This window comes from Podarcis vaucheri (genome assembly GCF_965113315.1).
Source record: "Podarcis vaucheri genome assembly, chromosome: 18".
NCBI classification, from domain to species: Eukaryota; Metazoa; Chordata; class Lepidosauria; order Squamata; family Lacertidae; genus Podarcis; species Podarcis vaucheri.
In genome coordinates, this window is record NC_138756.1 from 927933 (window position 1) to 946563 (window position 18631).

The following is an 18631-nucleotide window of genomic DNA, read 5'->3' on the forward strand; positions in this document are numbered from 1 at the left end:
CTTCCCTAAACAGGGCTGCCTTCAGATGTCTTTTAAAAATATGATAGCTGCTTATTTCCTTGACATCTGATGGGAAGGCGTTCCACAGGGCGGGCACCACCACCGAGAAGGCCCTCTGCCTGGTTCCCTGTAACTTGGCTTCTCGCAATGAGGGAACCGCCAGAAGGTCCTCAGCGCTGGATCTCAGTGTCCGTGCAGAACGATGCGGGTGGAGATGCTCCTTCAGGTATACTGGGCTGAAGCCATTTAGGGCTTTAAAGGTCAGCACCAACACTTTGAATTGTGCTCAGAAACGTTCTGGGAGCCAATGCAGATCTCTCAGGACCGGTGTTATATGGTCCCGGCGGCCACTCCCAGTCACCAGTCTAGCTGCCGCATTCTGGATTAATTGCACATTCTGGGTCACCTTCAAAGGTGGCCCCATGTAGAGCGCATTGCAGTAGTCCAAGCGGGAGATAACTAGAGCATGCACCTCTCTGGCGAGACAGTCCGCGGGCAGGGAGGGTCTCAGCCTGCGTACCAGGTGGAGTTGGTAGACAGCTGCCCTGGATACAGAATTGACCTGCGCCTCCATGGACAGCTGTGAGTCCAAAATGACTCCCAGGCTACGCACCTGGTCCTTCAGGGGCACAGTTACCCCATTCAGGACCAGGGAGTCCTCCACACCTGCCCACCTTCTGTCCCCCCAAAACAGTACTTCTGTCTTGTCAGGATTCAACCTCAGTCTGTTAGCCGCCATCCATCCTCCAACCGCCTCCAGACACTCACACAGGACCTTCACCACCTTCACTGGTTCTGATTTGAAAGAGAGGTAGAGCTGGGTATCATCCGCATACTGATGAACACCCAGCCCAAACCCCCTGATGATCTCTCCCAGCGGCTTCATAGAGAGATTAAAAAGCATGGGGGAGAGGATGGAACCCTGAGGCACCCCACAAGTGAGAGCCCAGGGGTCTGAACACTCATCCCCCACCACCACTTTCTGGACACGGCCCAGAAGGAAGGAGCGGAACCACTGTATGATAATGCCCCCAGCTCCCAGCCCCTCTAGACGGTCCAGAAGAATGCTATGGTCGATGGTGTCAAAGGCCGCTGAGAGATCCAGCAGAACTGGGAAGCAGCTCTCACCTTTGTCCCTAGCCCGCCGGAGATCATTGACAAGTGCGACTAAGGCAGTTTCAGTCCCATGGTGAGGCCTGAATCCTGATTGGAAGGGATCCAAATGGTCCGCATCCTCCAGGCGTGCTTGGAGTTGTTCAGCAACCACCCGCTCAATCACCTTGTCCAAGAATGGAAGATTTGAGACTGGGCGATAGTTGGCCATACTGGCCGGGTCTAAAGATGTTTTTTAAGAAGCGGTTTAATAACCACCTCTTTCAGCGGGTCTGGGAAGGCTCCCTTGCAGAGGGAAGCATTCACCACCCTGCAGAGCCCATCGCCCAGCCCTTCCCGGCTCGCTTTTATCAGCCAGGATGGGCAAGGATCAAGGAGACAGGTGGTCTGTTTCACTTGTCCAAGCAGCCTATCCACATCCTCGGGGGTAACAGATTGGAATTGATCCCATGTAACAGGACCAGGCAGAACTCTAGCACTCTCCCGCCCTGGCCCTGCTCCCACGGTGGAGTCTACCTCCTTCTGAATCTGAGCGACTTTATCTACAAAAGACTTTGCAAAAGCATTGCAGGAGATCTTGGGGTCCCTACCAGGCCCCGGTGGTACAGGTGGTTCTGATAGATTGCGAACTACCTGAAAAAGTCTCCTGCTGCTGTTTTCTGCAGATGCAGTGGAGGCGGCGAAGAAGGCCCTCTTCACCGTCGCCACTGCCACTTGGTAGGCTCAACGTTGAGCTCTAGCCCGTGTCCGGTCTGATTCAGAATGAGTTTTCCGCCACCGGCGCTCTAGCCGTCTCAACGACTGTTTCATCACCCTCAGCTCCTGGGAAAACCACGGGGCTGTCCGGGCTCCATGCAATCGGAGAGGGCGCTTCAGAGCCAGGCAGTCAATAGCCCTGGTTAACTCCGCATTCCTATGCGCCACCAGGCCATCAACATGGGATAAAACATCCCCTACCGCTCTCTGGAAGCCAATTGGATCCATTAAGTGGCAGGGGCGGACCATCCGCATTGGTCCCACCTCCCTGCAGAGGGGAAGGGTCTCAGAGAAGTCCAGTTGCACCAGGAAGTGATCTGATCATGGCTAAGCATTTGTCCCACCCCAAACAGAAAAAAATAATAAAATAATATAATATTTAAAAACAACAGCAACAACCATTCGTGGTGGAGCAGATTAAGAACACTTAAAGCATTTGAAACCATTTCCGCCATTTCCTGCTCAGAGTATGTGTGCCTGTAGGCCCCTCTCCTTGGGCCTGATGGGGGAGTGGTCTTCCCAAAGACTCACAGGAGCAGCAAGAGGAGCAGCGCAAGATGACCCAGGGAATGGAAACCAAGCCAGATGAGGAACGGTTGAAGGAGCTGGGGATGTTTAGCCTGGGAAAGGGGAGACTGAGAGAGCCATCTTCTAACATCTCAAGGGCTGCCACATGGAAGAGGGAGAAAGCTTGTTTTCTCCTGCTCTAGAGGGTAGGATTGGAACCCATGGCTTCAAATTACAAGAAAGGAGATTTTGACTAAACATCAGGAAAAGGAAGGAGGTTCTTTTATTTTTTTATTTTATTTAATTCATTTTATATCCTGCTCTTCATCCTAAGATCTCAGTGCAGTTCATAAAATAGAGGGTAAAAGTAAGTCAAACAAAACAGCTCCTGTTCCTCTCGAAAGCTCCCCTGCGCCTGTCCCCTGTTGGCAGCAGGATACTGGGCTGGGGTGCTCTGTTTGCTGCTTAGCGGGATCTGCGTCCTGCGTGAAGCCACCTGCCGACTCAAAAGCTCCGGGTTTGAGTTCAGGCATCTTGCGGGTCAAAGGCCCTCTAAGCAACGTGCGCTAAACAAAACAAAGCAACAGCTCCTCTCTGTGACTCCCGGGACACCCAGTGCCAGCCGCAAGTAAACAGAGCGGGCGTCAGGGTGGTGCCACCCGGGGGGGTGGGGGTGGCAGACGCCATTGTCTGCGGATGCAGCTGGGAGATTCCAAAACAGCCGGAGGAACAGGCAGCAAATCTCTCCTTCTGCCCCCCCTTTTCTCCTCCCCAGCGAGCCCCGGGGGGGGGGCAGAAGTGGCCCTCTCTCCCTCCTCAGAAGATGGCAGGGGGTTGGGCTGGATGATCCCTGGGGTCCCTTCCAGCCCCACAAGGTGGGTCAGGCTGAGGGGGGCAGGGCCAGCCCCCCTTCCCCAGCAAGCCAAACCCAGGCTTCTCCCAGGTCCCCGTGGAGCCCCACGACGACCCTGCGAGGCTGGGAGAGGCTTTGCAGCCGGACGGGGGTTATTTGAACCCTGGCCTCTCCCAGGTGATAGTCCGGCACTCTAACCACTACGCAACATTGCCTCTCTTAGTTTGAACAAAACGAAAGCAAGGCTCGGATTATCTAAGCTGCTGGGCTCAGCAACGTCTGTGCAAAACCACTGAGCCGCACCCCTCCCCTTAAGAAGGGCGGATTTCAAATAGGAAGGCCAGTAGTGACTACACTGACCGGCAGCAGCTCTGCAGTCCTTCGTTCAGATTCATGAGGACTGTAAACTTTCCCTGTTTCAACAGTCTCTCCTCCGCCCTGGAGACTCCCTCTGTTTTTAAGGGGCTGGATCGCAGCTCAGCTGCTTTGCAGGTCCCAGGTTCAATCCCCAACAGCATCTCCACTGTGGGTCATAGAATGATATAGCTGGGGGGGACACCCAAGGGTCATCTAGTCCAACCCCCTGGTATCTCAACTAAATCAGCCATGACTGATGCTGACAACCTGCTGCTGCTGGTCAAGGTCCGCATTGCTGTGCTGAACGGACCCAGAGGTCTGGCTGGGTCCGAAGCAGCTTCTGCTTCTTCTCTTTAAGCCAAGTGTTTGTTCAGAATGATGAGGACCAGGATCTTGCTTTATTTTTAAAGGGGAAAGGCTGCTGGGGCTGTCCCCCTGAGTCTAAACCGCTCAGCGCAAACAACACCGCGTTGCGATGGAGCAGTGGTCCTGCTCACATCCTGGGAAGGCTTCCGACCCACCTTCTCTCTTTCTGTGCCCTCCGGAACTCCCTGCCACAGGGCGTGGCCTTGCAACCACCTTGCAGGGCTCAGAAAGGCATGGAAGGATGCAGAAAAAGAATGCACAGGACCTGTTTTGTCACTCAGCCATCAACGCCAAAGCTGCTTCTGCAGGGAGGCGGGTTGCCTAGCGACCGCGGACACACACACCTTGCCATCTCCCCAGGAGGAATGCCAAGGAGGGAGAGTTGCTCTGCAGGGGGTGGGTGGGGAGGGGTTGTGATTGACAAGGGACGGAGGGGGGAGCGGAAGCCCACCCCCAGAGACCCAGGCTCCACGCACAGAGTGGGTGGGGGGAGAGAAGGCTGCTTGGGAAGCTGAGCATTAAAAGGAGAGGGAGGGTAGATTTGGGGGAGCTCTCTCTCTCCATACACTATATCATAGAGTCATAGAGCTGTGGGGGACCCTGAAGGTCATCCAGTCCAACCCCCTGCCATGCAGATATCTCAAGTCTGCACACATTCCAGCTGGTCAACATCCTTGACCTGGACGTTCTACTTCGGCGGATGCAGCCCAGAATATGCACCAGCCTAAGCTGTTTCAGTGAAGGGTGGCGCACAGATTTAATAAGTCACATGAGGTTTTTTTGGCTGCTGCTGCTGCTCCCTCACAAGGCAACTCGAAACTGGGCTCAACCCCATCTCGCCACGTGGCTTCAGGATAAAAAGGGCCCTATCCTGTTTCAAAATGCGCATGCAGATGTCACTGGATGGCAACAGGGCAGCTGTCCGTGCAGAGGCTTCTTACCCAAGAAAGGACAAAAACTGCTTGTTGGCATTACCTGCACGGCAGGTGCAGGTGCAGGGATGCGTCCCTCTGGGTGTGGCTGCGCCGATGGGAGTTGGAAAATACAGAGCATTTATTAATTATGTTTCAGCGCTGCCCTTTCCTGGATGGTATGCTACAAAAATGCATTGCAGAATAACAAGCAAAACAATAACTGCAATGCATAGTTTTAAAAGCCACAGTTATAATCCACCTGGTTTCAGCATGAGAAACTCAGATATATAAACTCCTCCAACCAAGGTTGCAGTTGCTATTGGGGGGGGAGACAGCTCCAAAGTCGTATTTTGGGTTCCTGAAATGTTGGTTCCTGGCGGGGCAGCCCCCGTTATTCTGGAGCCGCGCCTCATTTGCCTTCTTGCTTTTCACCGCAGGGCGAGAAGAACCATGGCTTTGACGTCCTCTATCACAACATGAAGCATGGGCAGATCTCGGCAAAGGAGCTGGCGGACTTCGTGCGGGAGAGGTACTGACAGCTGGTGGGGGGGCAGAGCTCCGTCCAGTTCCTCCTTGCACCCCCCCCCCAGTCTGCAAACCATCACCCACTTATCAAAGCACCAATTTCCTACTGCCAGTTTGCTCACAGAGCCCTGATTTGCAAATCTCCCTGACACTGCCACTTGGGGGTAAACTTTGCAAGAGCTGAGCTGCCGGCCTGAAGGAGATCTCTTTGCAAGACCTCTTCTCCATAACTCACCCATAGCTTGCCTGAGGTTTTTGTTTCCTTTTGGCAAAGATGTTTCATTTCATAAGATTTTTTATCTTGTGATTGGATTTTGCAGCCAAACTCCCTAAGTCTGTTATTGGCTGGAGAAGAGTGGGTGGAGGCAGGGATCCAGTCAAAGCAAGGCAGATCTTTATTTTTCTGCTGCAACAGAGATCCCCACCCTCCTTGCAAGGAGGCACAGTGCCCTGGGATCTTTTGATAAAGGGCAGTATATAAGTTGAATAAATAATAATGAAATAATTTCATTTTGTGATGTATACAAAACAGATGTTATAACAGCTGGGAAATAAAATGTGAAGAACAGAATTGTAGAATGGGCACCTAGATAAGAGCCTGAGCACAGGATAGAGGGGCTCATAAAATCGTAATGTTGGAAGGTTCCCCCGAGGGTCATCTAGTCCAACCCCCCTCTGCAACACAGGAATCTCAACTAAAGCACCCGGGACAGATTAACGCCCCCAGCATCTCGCTTCTTTGTTTGTCGAAGCTTTGGATCCAGCACAGAGCAAGCAGATCATGGAATCCTAGAATGGTAGAGTTGGAAGGGACCACGAGGGTCATCTAGTCCAACCCCCCGAAATGCAGGGAATTTTTGCCCAACGTGGGGCTCGAACCCATGACCCTAAGATCTAGAGTAGTCATGCTGAGCTGCCCCAGTTGCACAGGGGTTAAAATAAGCCCAAGAAAAGAATATTAGTGTTCTTGGATTTATCAAGCCTAGTTGTGGATTTATAAGTTTCCTTGGGTTGATTCAACAGAAGCAAAGAAACCTTTGCAAAATTCATGCCAGGTGCTTGTTCATACCCATGCGATTTCTTTTAAGGGGGAGAAATATTGCAAAGCAAGGAAAATCTCAGGTGTTGCTCTTTTTTTAACTGACCAGCACCCCAAATCTGTGTTTGGGAAGCCTCTGTTCCTAATCCGGCATGGATGGGGTTTGCAAGAGGGAAGGAAATGGCTTTGCATCTCCTCCAGTGACCACTGGGGGGCAGAGCTGCACTTCTCTTGATCCCAGGTCCCAGCTGGACAGGTGAATCACCCAAATCAGTGGCCAGGTATGTTTATAAGTGGGTAGCTGCTAAGTGCAGAATCCGGCCTGGCCCGTGTTTCTCTCTCCTTTTAAGCAGCATCAAGCATCTTCCTTCAATTGCATGCCAAAAAACCCCACCAGGCCCTTCATTTTTTGCTCTCCAGTGCTATGTCAGGTAATCCCGCCCATTCTCTGTTTTCTCAGAGGAGCGAAATTATAAGAACTCGATCCTGTTCCTTTTTTGGGAGGCGGTCAAGATGAAAATAGCCATAAATAGTCAAGGGATGGTTGGAGCAATTCTTCCAGGAGTGACTTTTGGTTCAGAGAAAAAGCAAGGAAGAGGTAGAAGTTTATAATGGGAGAGAGAGAGATTTTTTACAGATTAGTATAAAGAAGAAAAAAGAAAGAAAGAAAATACAATATATCAGCAATAGTGAAATGTTATTAAAATAGAAATGGGATTACTAAAATATATAATACAAAGATAGATAGATAGACTTATTGTATTCCTTGTGTATAAGCAGAGGCTTGACAACCATATGTCAGGAGTGCTCTGATGGTGTTTCCTGCTTGGCAGGGGGTTGGACTCGGTGGCCCTTGTGGTCTCTTCCAACTCTAGGATTCTATATGTTTCAATAAATACTTTCCAAAGATCACTAAATTTGTCCATAGAAAACCTGGAAGTGTTCCGTTCCTAGGTTGCGAGAGTTGATCAGAGCCCTGCATTGCATGGAGAAAGTGGAGAGAGGAAAGGATTTCTCCCTCTGTAGAAAAAGCCTAAACTGGCAGACGCCCCACAAATGATGAAATATTCAGGGCAGATAATTCATGCAGCATGCAGTTATTAACTGTGGAACTCCCTGCCACAGGAGCCAACGTAGGAGGCTTTAAAAGAGGGTTCCTTGTGATCCACGAGGGCTTTTCAGACATCATAGAATCCTAGAGTTGGAAGAGACCACAAGGGCCATCGAGTCCAACCCCCTGCCAAGCAGGAAACACCATCAGAGCACTCCTGACATATGGTTGTCAAGCCTCTGGTTAAAGACCTCCAAAGGAGGAGACTCCACCACACTCCTTGGCAGCAAATTCCACTGTCCAACAGCTCTTACTGTCAGGAAGTTCTTCCTAATGTTTAGGTGGAATCTTCTTTCTTGTAGTTTGGATCCATTGCTCCGTGTCCGCTTCTCTGGAGCAGTAGAAAACAACCTTTCTCCCTCCTCTATGTGACATCCTTTTATATATTTGAACATGGCTATCATATCACCCCTTAACCTCCTCTTCGCCAGGCTAAACATGCCCAGCTCCCTTAGCCGTTCCTCATAAGGCATTGTTTCTAGGCCTTTGACATGTTTGGGCTCTTCGAGATCCTGCTCTGGAACCCTCCTTATTCCTCCTCCTCCTCTTCCTCTTCCCTCTTCTGCTCCTTTCTTCTCCGCAGGGCGGCTGTAGAGGAGACCTATGCCAAGTCTATGGCCAAGATGTCCAAGATGGCCGGAAACAGCACTCAGCTGGGGTGAGCCCTAGAGAACAGAATCGCAGAATCGGGAGGGACCCCCAGGGATGAGTACCAGCACCCCCCCAAAAAAGCACTCATAACAACAACAGTTTTATTACTTGTACCCCGCCCATCTGACCAGGGGAGGGGGTATTGTTTTGCTGTTTTGCTTCTAATTATTTTCTTGTTTCTGTATTTTATTCTGTGAACCGCCCCTGAGATCTGAGGATGAAGAGCAGTACATAAATCTAATTTTTACTGTGTTTTTAATATTTTGTTGGGAGCTGCCCAGAGTGGCTGAGGCAGCCCAGTCAGATGGGCAGCGTATGACTTTAATTAATTAATTGCCCCAGCCATTCTGGGCAGCCTCCAACAAAACATATTATTATTATTATTATTATTATTGATTTGCAGTATTTTATAGCTCCTCACAGAATGTTTTCCATTCCTGGAGCTGGGGGAACAGAGCAATACGAAATATGCAAGGGGCAGAAACGGCTAGAAATTGTGGCCAGGGGGCCGGTGAACTGCAGGGCGGTTTCTTCTCAAGGCAAGGGAAGCAGATGTGGATTAACATGTCCGGTTGGGCTCCTTTCTCTCCCCTGTGCCCCCCAACCCCCCCCAGGACTTTTGCCCCCCTTTGGGAGGTCTTCCGCATCTCGTCGGACAAGCTGGCGCTGTGCCACGCGGAGCTGGTGAAGAAGCTGCAGGATTTGATCAAGGAGATCGGGCGCTATGGGGACGAGCAGCTGAGGGCACACAAGAAGGTAGCGGGGGCCGCGTTGGGGGGATGTGGGGGCCGGCTAACGTCTCTCGGATAAACCTGCCTGACCAGTTCAGTGCAATACTGACCCCCACCCCTGCAAACCCACCAAAGTATTCTCTGTGTACCCCCACCCCACCCTGGCCGTCCCATCGCCAGTCCAAGGACGAGGTGGCCGGGACCCTGGAAGCGGTCCAGATCCTGCAAGGAGCTGCTCAGCACCTCCCCAAAGCCAAGGAGACTTACAGCAGCCGCTGCCAAGAGCTGGATCGCTTGCGGAGAGAAGGGGGCAGCCAGAAGGAGATCGACAAGGTGACCCTGGGGGGCAACAAGTGGGGGGGCGGGGAGAATGTGTGTGAATAGGGGAGGGGGCCTGCACACCCAGGTCATCGTCAGAGGTGAGGGATGTTCGGCTCAGCTCTCTGGGTGGCTGAAGCGGAGACATTTGAGTGATCTTGCGAAAGGGGATCCGTGTGGGTGTGGAGAAGGGGGGGAAATATGGCATTCCTTCCTTGCGCTCAGTTCCCAGGGCAGGTTGCAGTGTTAAAATACCATGTAGAAATCAGGCAGGTAGCTGTGCTGGTCTGACGCAGTTGAAATAAATAAAAAAATAACAAAAGTTGTCCAGTAGCACTTTAGAGACCAACTGCGTTTGTTCTGGGTATAACCAGGGGTCAGCAAACTTTTTCAGCAGGGGGCCGGTTCACTGTCCCTCAGACATTGTGGGGGGTCAGACTATTTTTTGGGGGGGCGGAAATGAATGAATTCCTACGCCCCACAAATAACCCAGAGATGCATTTTAAATAAAAGCACACATTCTACTCATGTAAAAACACACTGATTCCCAGACTGTCCGCCGGCCGGGCTGAGAAGGCGATTGGGCCGGATCCGGCCCCTGGACCTTAGTTTGCCTGCCCATGGTATAAGCTTTTGTGTGCATGCACACTTCTTCAGATACACACTTTAAGTGATATATTACAATCAGTTGAAGCAATTTACAGTCTGGAGGCTGAGTCCTCGCTTCATCCCTCTCTCTCTGTGTTGGTCGATGCCTTTCTGCCTGTCTAGCTATAGACTGTCTTACTAATAAATCATGTTTATCCAGTTACCTAGTTTACTATCATATATCTCTCTTCCTGATTAATCACCTATGTATTCTACTAATTATCTATCATTCATCTAATTAATCATCTTTTTTTACTAATTATCATTGATCTTATTAATCTGTCTATTATCTACTTTACTGATTAACTATCATCTCTTTTTCTTAATCATCTCTTGAACTATTCTACTAATTATCTGTCTATCTGTGCTTTTAGGGGAGGGGGGCAGCTTCCACCTGCAGCTCCTAGAAGCTGCCGTGGCCACAATCCCATATAGGTAAAGGTAAAGGTACCCCTGACCATTAGGTCCAGTCGTGGCTGACTCTGGGGTAGTGGCGCTCATCTCGCTTTATTGGCCAAGGGAGCCGGCGTACAGCTTCCGGGTCATGTGGCCAGCAGGACTAAGCCGCTTCTGGCAAACCAGAGCAGCGCACGGAAACGCCATTTACCTTCCCGCCGGAGCGGTACCTATTTATCTACTTGCACTTTGACGTGCTTTCGAACTGCTAGGTAGGCAGGAGCAGGGACCGAGCAACGGGAGCTCAACCCATCGTGGGGATTCGAACTGCCAACCTTCTGATCGGCAAGTCCTAGGCTCTGTGCTTTAACCAACAGCGCCACCCACGTCCCACAATCCCATATAGAAAACACCCCAAAATACAGTTAACAATTGCACAGCACAGACCATTCCAACTGCAACAGCATTTCCATGGGGTCCGCAGGTGGGAAAGGGGAGTTTGGGAACTGCTGATCTCTCTTGCTGACAGCTGGGGTGAAAAGCTCAGTCTCCTATGTGTGATGAAGGTCCCTGATGTCCCTCTGTGGGGGAGGGAATCCCCCAATTTGGGGGGCAAATGTGGATTATTCCTTTATGCAACAGGGTGGGGAAGAGAAGGAAGATGCTCCCACGAAACTGCTTGCCAGGCCTGAGGATCTTACAGTCCTAGAACCATAGAATCATCGTCATCAGTTGGAAGGGACCCAAGGGTCATCTAGTCCAACCCCCAGCCGTGCAGGAATCTCAGCTATTTAATTAGAAGTGCAGAGATAATCCTGAAAGAATGCAGCATTCTCCCCCCCCCCCATTCCACTAGCCAATTCAGATTTTTTTGAGCAAATGTTTTTTTGGAGGTTTTATTTTGATTGTGTATTTTGCATTTTTATATTGTTATTTTATCCTGTGAACCACCCTGTGGCTTAGGGCCCTCATATTTACAGGACGGCCTCTCCTGGTCTGCCCTGCAGAAGACCTTAAGGTCCATGAATAATCATAGTTTTTTTTTTTTAAAAAAATATTTTATTAAGTTTTCAAACACAAAATAAGGAATAAACACACAAAATCCCTTCACCAAAAAGATAACAAACAGAAAAACAAATACAAGTATACCAACAAACAATATAGATAAGAAAAAATAAAAAAACACAACTGTTCAAAACATTTTTTATATAACTAACTGGACTTCCTCGCATCTCCCTTACTCTGCGTTCTTTGTAATAAAAAAATACCAGCAAATTATTACCTTGTTTCATACCTTATTTTGTACTTTTCAAATGTTGTATTTCTAAATTTAAAGTAGTTTTTGTCAATTATTTATACCTTAGATTAAACATGGTATTTCTTTAAATTTCAACCTTTTCTTACTTATAACTTAATTTTCTGTATCTCTCAATCAAGTTACCAGAGCTGTATTTTTCTGGATCGTGCAATTTCTTAACATTCATACAACTTATACTGTTTTTGTAAATAGTCCTTAAATTTTTTCCAGTCATCTTCCATTGTTTCTTCTCCCAAATCTCGGATTCTGCCAGTCATTTCAGCCAATTCCATGTAGTCCATCAATTGCGTCTGCCACTCTTCCAGTGTGGGCAAATCTTGTGTCTTCCAATGTTTTGCGATGAGTATTCCTGCTGCTGTAGTCGCGTACATAAAAAAAGTTCTGTCCTTCTTTAGCACTTTCTGGCCGACAATGCCCAAAAGGAAGGCTTCTGGTTTCTTAAGGAAGGTATATTTAAATACCTTTTTTAACTCATTATAGATCATTTCCCAGAAGGCCTTCACCCTTGGACAGGTCCACCAGAGGTGAAAGAATGTCCCATCAGCCTCCTTACATTTCCAACATTTATTATCAGACAGGTGATATATTTTTGCAAGCTTGACTGGGGTCATGTACCACCTATATATCATTTTCATAATATTTTCCTTCAAGGCATTACATGCCGTGAATTTCATTCCGGTGGTCCATAACCTTTCCCAGTCCTCAAACATAATGTTATATCCAATATCCTGAGCCCATTTTATCAAGGCTGATTTGACTGTCTCATCCTGAGTGTTCCATTTAAGCAGCAAGTTATACATTCTCGAAAGTACCTTAGTCTTTGGTTCTAACAGTTCTGTCTCTAACTTCGATTTTTCCACCTGGAAACCTATCCTTTTATCCAATTTAAAAACCTCTTGAATTTGAGCGTAATGTAACCAATCTCACACCTTATTCTTGAATTTCTCCAAGCTCTGCAACCTCCAATTGTCTCCAATTTTTTCTATTATTTCCCAATATTTCGGCCAGCCAGCCTCCATATTGAGTCTTTTTCGGGCCTTAGCCTCCATTGGTGATAACCATCTCGGGGTCTTGTTTTCTAATAAGTCTTTGTATTTTGTCCAGACAATAAATATTGCTTTTCTGACAATATGGTTTTTGAACCCTTTATGAACCTTAACCTTGTCGTACCACAAATATGCATGCCATCCAAAAGCATTATTAAACCCTTCCAGATCTAGGACATCAGTGTTCTCTAACAGTAACCAATCCTTCATCCAGCAGAAGGCTGCAGCTTCATAATATAACCTTAAGTCCGGCAGGGCAAATCCCCCTCTTTCCTTTGCATCAGTTAGAATCTTAAATTTTATTCTGGGCTTTTTGCCCTGCCAGACAAACTTAGAAATATCTTTCTGCCACTTTCCAAAACATTCCACTCTGTCCACAATCTGTAGGGTTTGAAACAAAAACAACATCTTTGGCAATACATTCATCTTTATAGCTGCAATTCGACCCAACAAGGAAAGTTTCAATCTTGACCAAGTTTCTAGATCCTTTTTAATTTCTAACCAACATTTTTCATAATTGTCCTTAAATAAGTTCAGGTTTTTAGCAGTCAAATTTACCCTTAGGTATTTCACCTTCTTTACAACTTTTAGGTCTGTCTCTTTCTGAAACCTTTCTGATTCCTCAGTTGTCAAATTTTTCCCCAAGACCTTAGTTTTTTGCTTGTTCAGTTTGAATCCCACCACCCGACCAAACTCATGAATTAATTCCAAGACTCTTTTTGTACTAGATTCTGGCTCCTGTAATGTTAAAACCAAGTCATCTACAAAAGCTTTCAGTTTGTATTGTTTCACTCTGACCTGTATTCCTTGCACCAACCGGTCCTCCCTAATCATGTTCAAGAGCACCTCCAGGACTGAAATAAATAACAAAGGGGATATGGGGCAACCTTGTCGTGTTCCTTTTTCAATTTTAAACCATGAATAATCATAGTTTAGAGGTCCCAGGCCCTAAGGAAGTCAGACTATCCTCCCCCAGGGCCAGGGCCTTCTCAGTGGTGGCTCCGACCTGGTGGAATGCTCTATCCCATGAGACCAGGGCCCTGCAGGATTTAACCTCCTTCTGCGGGGCCTGTAAGACAGAGCTATTCCGCCTGGCTTTTAATTTGATTTCAGCCTGATCTTTCATTTCTCTTCCCTTCCCCTCCCCTTTTATGAAGATTCCCCACTCTGGGATCCCACAGCTAATTCTCCCCTGGTCTCCTCGCTGGCTGAAATAGGACTAATTTAGCCAGCTAGCCCTGGTGATCATCTAATGCTGTTGAATGGATTTCCCCCCTAAATTGATTTTTGAATTCTGAATTTATTGTTATTCATGTTTTATACTGTATTTTATGCTGGTTTTTGTTGCATCAATTAAGTGTTTTAAATTTGTTGTTAGCCACCTTTAGCCTGGTTTTCTGAACCGGGAAGGGCGGGGTATAAAAAAAAATATTATTATTTATTATTTTGGGGATAGGGGGATGTTCAATTTTTAATAATAATAATAATAATGGTCTCCGCAGGCCGAGCTGAAGTCGCGGAAGGCGGTGGAGGCCCTGCGGAGGGCTGTGGAGAAGTACAACGCAGCGCGTAATGACTTTCAGCAGAAGATGCTGGACTCCGCTGTGGTACGGGGAGCTGGGTGGGCGGCGGTGGAGGGCGGAGGGTACCCCAGGGTCCTCCCAGTGTGGCCAGGAGTGCAAATGGGCCCTGGCGATCTGCTCCAAGATTGGCCCCCTCCTGGGCTCCCCGGGTGCGAATCCTTGCAGCGGGTCGTTCCTCCTCTCTCTGCACCCAGAGTCCTTGCAGGATGGGAGCAGCCCCCTTGCCCCAGGCGGCCTGGCTTTGGGATGCGAGGGGGGGGATCTTTGGAAAGGGGTTGGTCGCCTTGGCTCAAAAAGGATATTGCAGAGTTAGAAAAGGGTTCAGGAAATCACCTCCAAAAGCGCAGGGACTTTTTGGTTTAGATAAAAGGCGAGGAAGACAGACGTTGGTGAAATCATGCATGAAGTGGACAGAGGGGAAAAAGCTTGTCCCCCATTCTCTCATATTATGGAAAAAACCAGAAATTCTTTCTGTGAATTTCTGTTCCCTGGGAGGCAGTCCCGGCACGGAGAGCCCCTCCTCTCTTGCAAGTAAGTAGGTCCACTGTGAAAACTGGTGTGCGTCCAACAAAGCTGAGTGCTGGAAGATTTGGGAAAGGGTGAAAGGAAGGGCTGTTAAACTGTGGAACTCCCTCCCACAGGAGGCAGGGATGGCCAACTTGGATGCTCTTGTGCTCAAATCCTTCTTGTGGGCTTCACATTGGGGGATCTGGCCCTTGGGGGAACAGAAGGCTGGACTAGATGGCCCGGTTCTTATGTGGTTCCCTCCATGTCTGAGGTATCAGAAGGCGTCAGGGCCAGGCCCTGCTGTGGCCTCGCAAAATCCCCACACGTTCCTTGTCTCTGCGTCCCCTGCATGGTTTCGGGGGCCCTTTCCTGAGCCTTTCTCATAGAATGGTAGAGTTGGAAGGGACCCCTGAGGGTCATCTAGCCCCCCCTGCAATCCCCCATTGCTGCTTTGCCTCCTCTCTGCCCTCTCCCTCCCAGCGCCTGCAGGAGGTGGAGGAATCGCACCTGGAGCAGATGAAGGTCCTGATTGGCTCCTACGTCCACTCGGTGGAAGACACCCACGTCCAGATCGGGCAGGTGAGAGGCTGTTGCGTTCCCAAAGCAAGGAAGGATTGGACTCGGATTAATAGAATACACACGAGGCTTGACCAGCAAGACTCTGGGAGGAAGTGGCAATAATAAACTTTCCACCCCTCGGCCCAGGTCGTTTTATTCACAAAAGAACTTTTTACACAGTGTTCGTAAGAACCAATCAGATTTCCTCTGAGCATTTCGAAAAACCCACGTGGGAACAAAGTTAGATCAGAAGAAATCCTGTTAACTACAAAGAAATTATTTCTTGCTTGAGCATGCATACGTAGTTCAGAGTAAATAAAATAGGAATCAAGGAGGAATGCTTTTAGCAGAAAACAGGAGAGGAAGGATGGCAAGGAAAGATGGGCATCTTGATCATCTCCTTGTGAACTCTCCTCCTGGCCCTTGGATTAACAAAACCAAGGAAAGGTACAGCAGAGAATCTACCTACTGTCTTTGTGGCCCAGGTGCCTGGGGAACAACTGGCCTGTGCTTAGAATGCTGATACGTGCCTGTCAGGCAGAGAGAAAGAAAGAAAATGGACAGTACAGAAAATGGGCAGAGGTGCAGAGGCTTGTGGGATTTGATCAGAAATTGTTGCCCATGACCCAAGCCCAGCCAACGCAATGCTTTCATTGCGGACACAATGGCTTGCTCCCTATGTTAATAATTCCTCATGGTAATCCCACCTGACCCCCCCAAGAGGCCGGTCGGCCAGCAAGGGCAACTGGGCTGGGCGCCCCCGGAGGACCCCCGGGAGCTTGGGTGGGTCCGTGGGGGGTCCATCCTGGCCTCAGCCTTGTCCCCCCTCCCCAACTGCAGGTCCATGAAGAATTCAAGCAGAACATGGAGAACATCGGAGTGGAGACCCTCCTGCGGAACTTCGCCGAGAGCAAAGGGACCGGGCGGCATCCACCGGGTGGGTTGAATTTCTGGGAGAAAATAGCATTGCAGAGTTGGAAGGGTCCCCCAAATGTCATCTAGTCCAGCCCCCAGCAATGTAGGTGCCACACCTCAGGAATCTGCAGCAGATGGATTCGCCCGGATCCTGCAACCGGGAACCAAGTGTAATGAGGACATTTCTCCGGCTTGGCTTGCCTTAACCGAAACGCCTTTCGCCTTTGCCCTCCCCTTTATTCCCCTCTTTGCTCTCCCCGTAGGACCACTGGATTTTGAGGAGCTGAGCATCATTCCTGCGCAGGAAGGCAAGTACGTCTGAGCGTGGGGTGGCAGCACCCCAGATCCAGCCGGGTTGGAAAAGGGGTGCGTGGGACCACCTGGAGGAACCGCCAGATTTTTTGGCGTGTGATAACATCCAGAGACCCTTTTACAAAGGACTTCGGAAAGCTTGCGGCAATTTATTATGATTGTGATTTTTAAAGTGTGCAAGCTTTTGGGTTCCACAGCACTCTTCATCAAGGAGGGGCTTCCTCTTTTCTTGCAGGACCCAAGCGAACCCGCAGCAAAGCCTTCCGCATCCCTGGCCTGAGCCGCAAAGAACGGGAGCGGGACTCTGTGTGAGTTGCTCCTCTTTCTCCCCGACCACAGAGACCGATCTCACTCCCCAAGTCTGCGCATGCTCTTCAATCTCTCTCTCTCTCTCTCCCTCTCTCCTTTTGCCCAGGGAATCTCCAGATGCCGAGTCAGGGGTGAGTAATATTTATCATTAGCCAACAGGACCCACAGGAAAGTGTTGGCGTCTTCTCCTAATGCCCCAGCCTGAGGGCCATTCCAGGAGCCAGCCAGCCGGCCAGTCCCTCCCCATAGCTACTCCATTCCGTTTCCTGCTTTTTTCTTTTCTTTTTAAGCTGCCACTGAATGTTCCTGAGAATTGATTGATTGATGGATTGACTGAGTTCATTTCTATGCTGCTTTCCCGCAATGAGCTGTGTCCAAAGCATAGTGAAATACAGAGCACAGCACTTCTGAAATTTAATTTTATATATAAAATACAGAGCTTGCCAGTAAATTCAAAAACAACAAAAATCAACAATTTTGCAAATTGGCACAGGATAAATTGAATAGTGCAATGCTCATTCCTTACTGGGCTGTGCTATTTTGCTATAATTAATCATTATTATTGCTGTCCTTTATTTGGATTCTTTACCCATCATTTAAAAATACAAAATTCACTGTTTCATTTTTTGGTGTTAAACCTTTGGGCTCCTGTGGAAGGTGATTAATAAGTAGCAAGTAAATTTATCTATCTTATCTCTCTGTAAGAAATTTAATGAAAACTGACAATTATTATTTGATTTCTAACCTTAATGCTATGTTGTTGTCATTTTGTGGAGACTGTATTAATTTTGATTTAATAAAAAGAGAAATATATATTGGGTTCCTTACCCAAATTTCACCATAATTCCCAGGGCAGATTGCAGCATTTATTAAAATAAGTTTAAACAGTTTACTAGGTAGGTCCTAAAAACTGCTACTGTGCTTAAAGAATAACTGCTGTTTATTTAAAAGGATTTTGAAAAGAGCCTTTTTTATATAAAAAAAATGCAGTTAGGGTACAAATTGAGGAAACCTAGCTAGATTGGCAGGCTAGGAATAATAATAATAATAATAATAGTTGTTAAACAATGGTTCTTTCTCGTTCTTCTATTTTTATATTGATTTTTATGACCTTTTAATAAAGGAGTTTGGGTTTCAGCTCAATATGTTGAAAGCCTTCAATAGAATGGTTTTTTTTAAAAAAAAAATAAAGAGCAGCCAGCTGGCTCTGGGAGTCAGAGGGTCCTGGGTTCCAGTCCTACGGATCAGAGAATGATGCATCTTTTGCAAGCAAATAACCCATGAGGTTTCACATCTTGGTCTCTCCTCCCATTATTATTATTTGGGGGGGGGTATTTGAACCCCAAGGAAGATGCTGCCCCAAGAGAGGCTCCCACCCCAAACTTTTGCTCCTTCTCTTCTCTCCTCAGCCCCCCGACGTGGACGAGGAAGGCTTCACCGTCCGGCCCGAAACAAATCAGAACGATATCCTTTGGCATATGTGGCTGCAGGGCCTCCTTCTTCATAAGGGGGGAGATTTGGGGGGGAGTGGGAGGGGTCTCTCAGAAATAGGGGGAGAGGTGGGGTGTCCAGAGTCCAATGGGGAAGACTGTTCCTGTTGGGGAAGAGTCAATGGGGACATGAATTTACCCAGGAGCTCCGATAAATTGACAGAAAAGCGGAAGCTGTTTTTTGATTATTTGCAAAAATAATAATACCATAACCCAATGAAATTGCAGGCAGGATTTGAAATTTGAGCAGTGGGAAGAACATGGCAATATATGAAATGGAGGAATATGGTTCATTGGGTAGAGCTTGA

The 18631-nt window shown here is 48.2% G+C and overlaps 1 protein-coding gene across 5 annotated transcripts in view; it reads left to right on the plus strand.

Annotated features, from left to right (window-relative positions):
• Positions 1-18631, plus strand: part of FCHO1 (FCH and mu domain containing endocytic adaptor 1) — a 45932-nt gene that overhangs the window by 9593 nt on the left and 17708 nt on the right. For all 5 annotated transcript variants that reach the window (XR_014215280.1, XM_082206964.1, XM_082206965.1 and 2 more), the window contains 11 exons: positions 5304-5395; positions 8125-8199; positions 8807-8948; positions 9104-9256; positions 14152-14256; positions 15220-15318; positions 16138-16234; positions 16476-16520; positions 16760-16832; positions 16940-16964; positions 18243-18297. Coding sequence is in view for 4 of the 5 variants with exons in the window: in XM_082206964.1 (XP_082063090.1) it covers positions 5304-5395; positions 8125-8199; positions 8807-8948; positions 9104-9256; positions 14152-14256; positions 15220-15318; positions 16138-16234; positions 16476-16520; positions 16760-16832; positions 16940-16964; positions 18243-18297 (961 nt within the window). In the remaining variant the exon portion in view is untranslated. The remainder of the gene's footprint in view (positions 1-5303; positions 5396-8124; positions 8200-8806; positions 8949-9103; positions 9257-14151; positions 14257-15219; positions 15319-16137; positions 16235-16475; positions 16521-16759; positions 16833-16939; positions 16965-18242; positions 18298-18631) is intronic.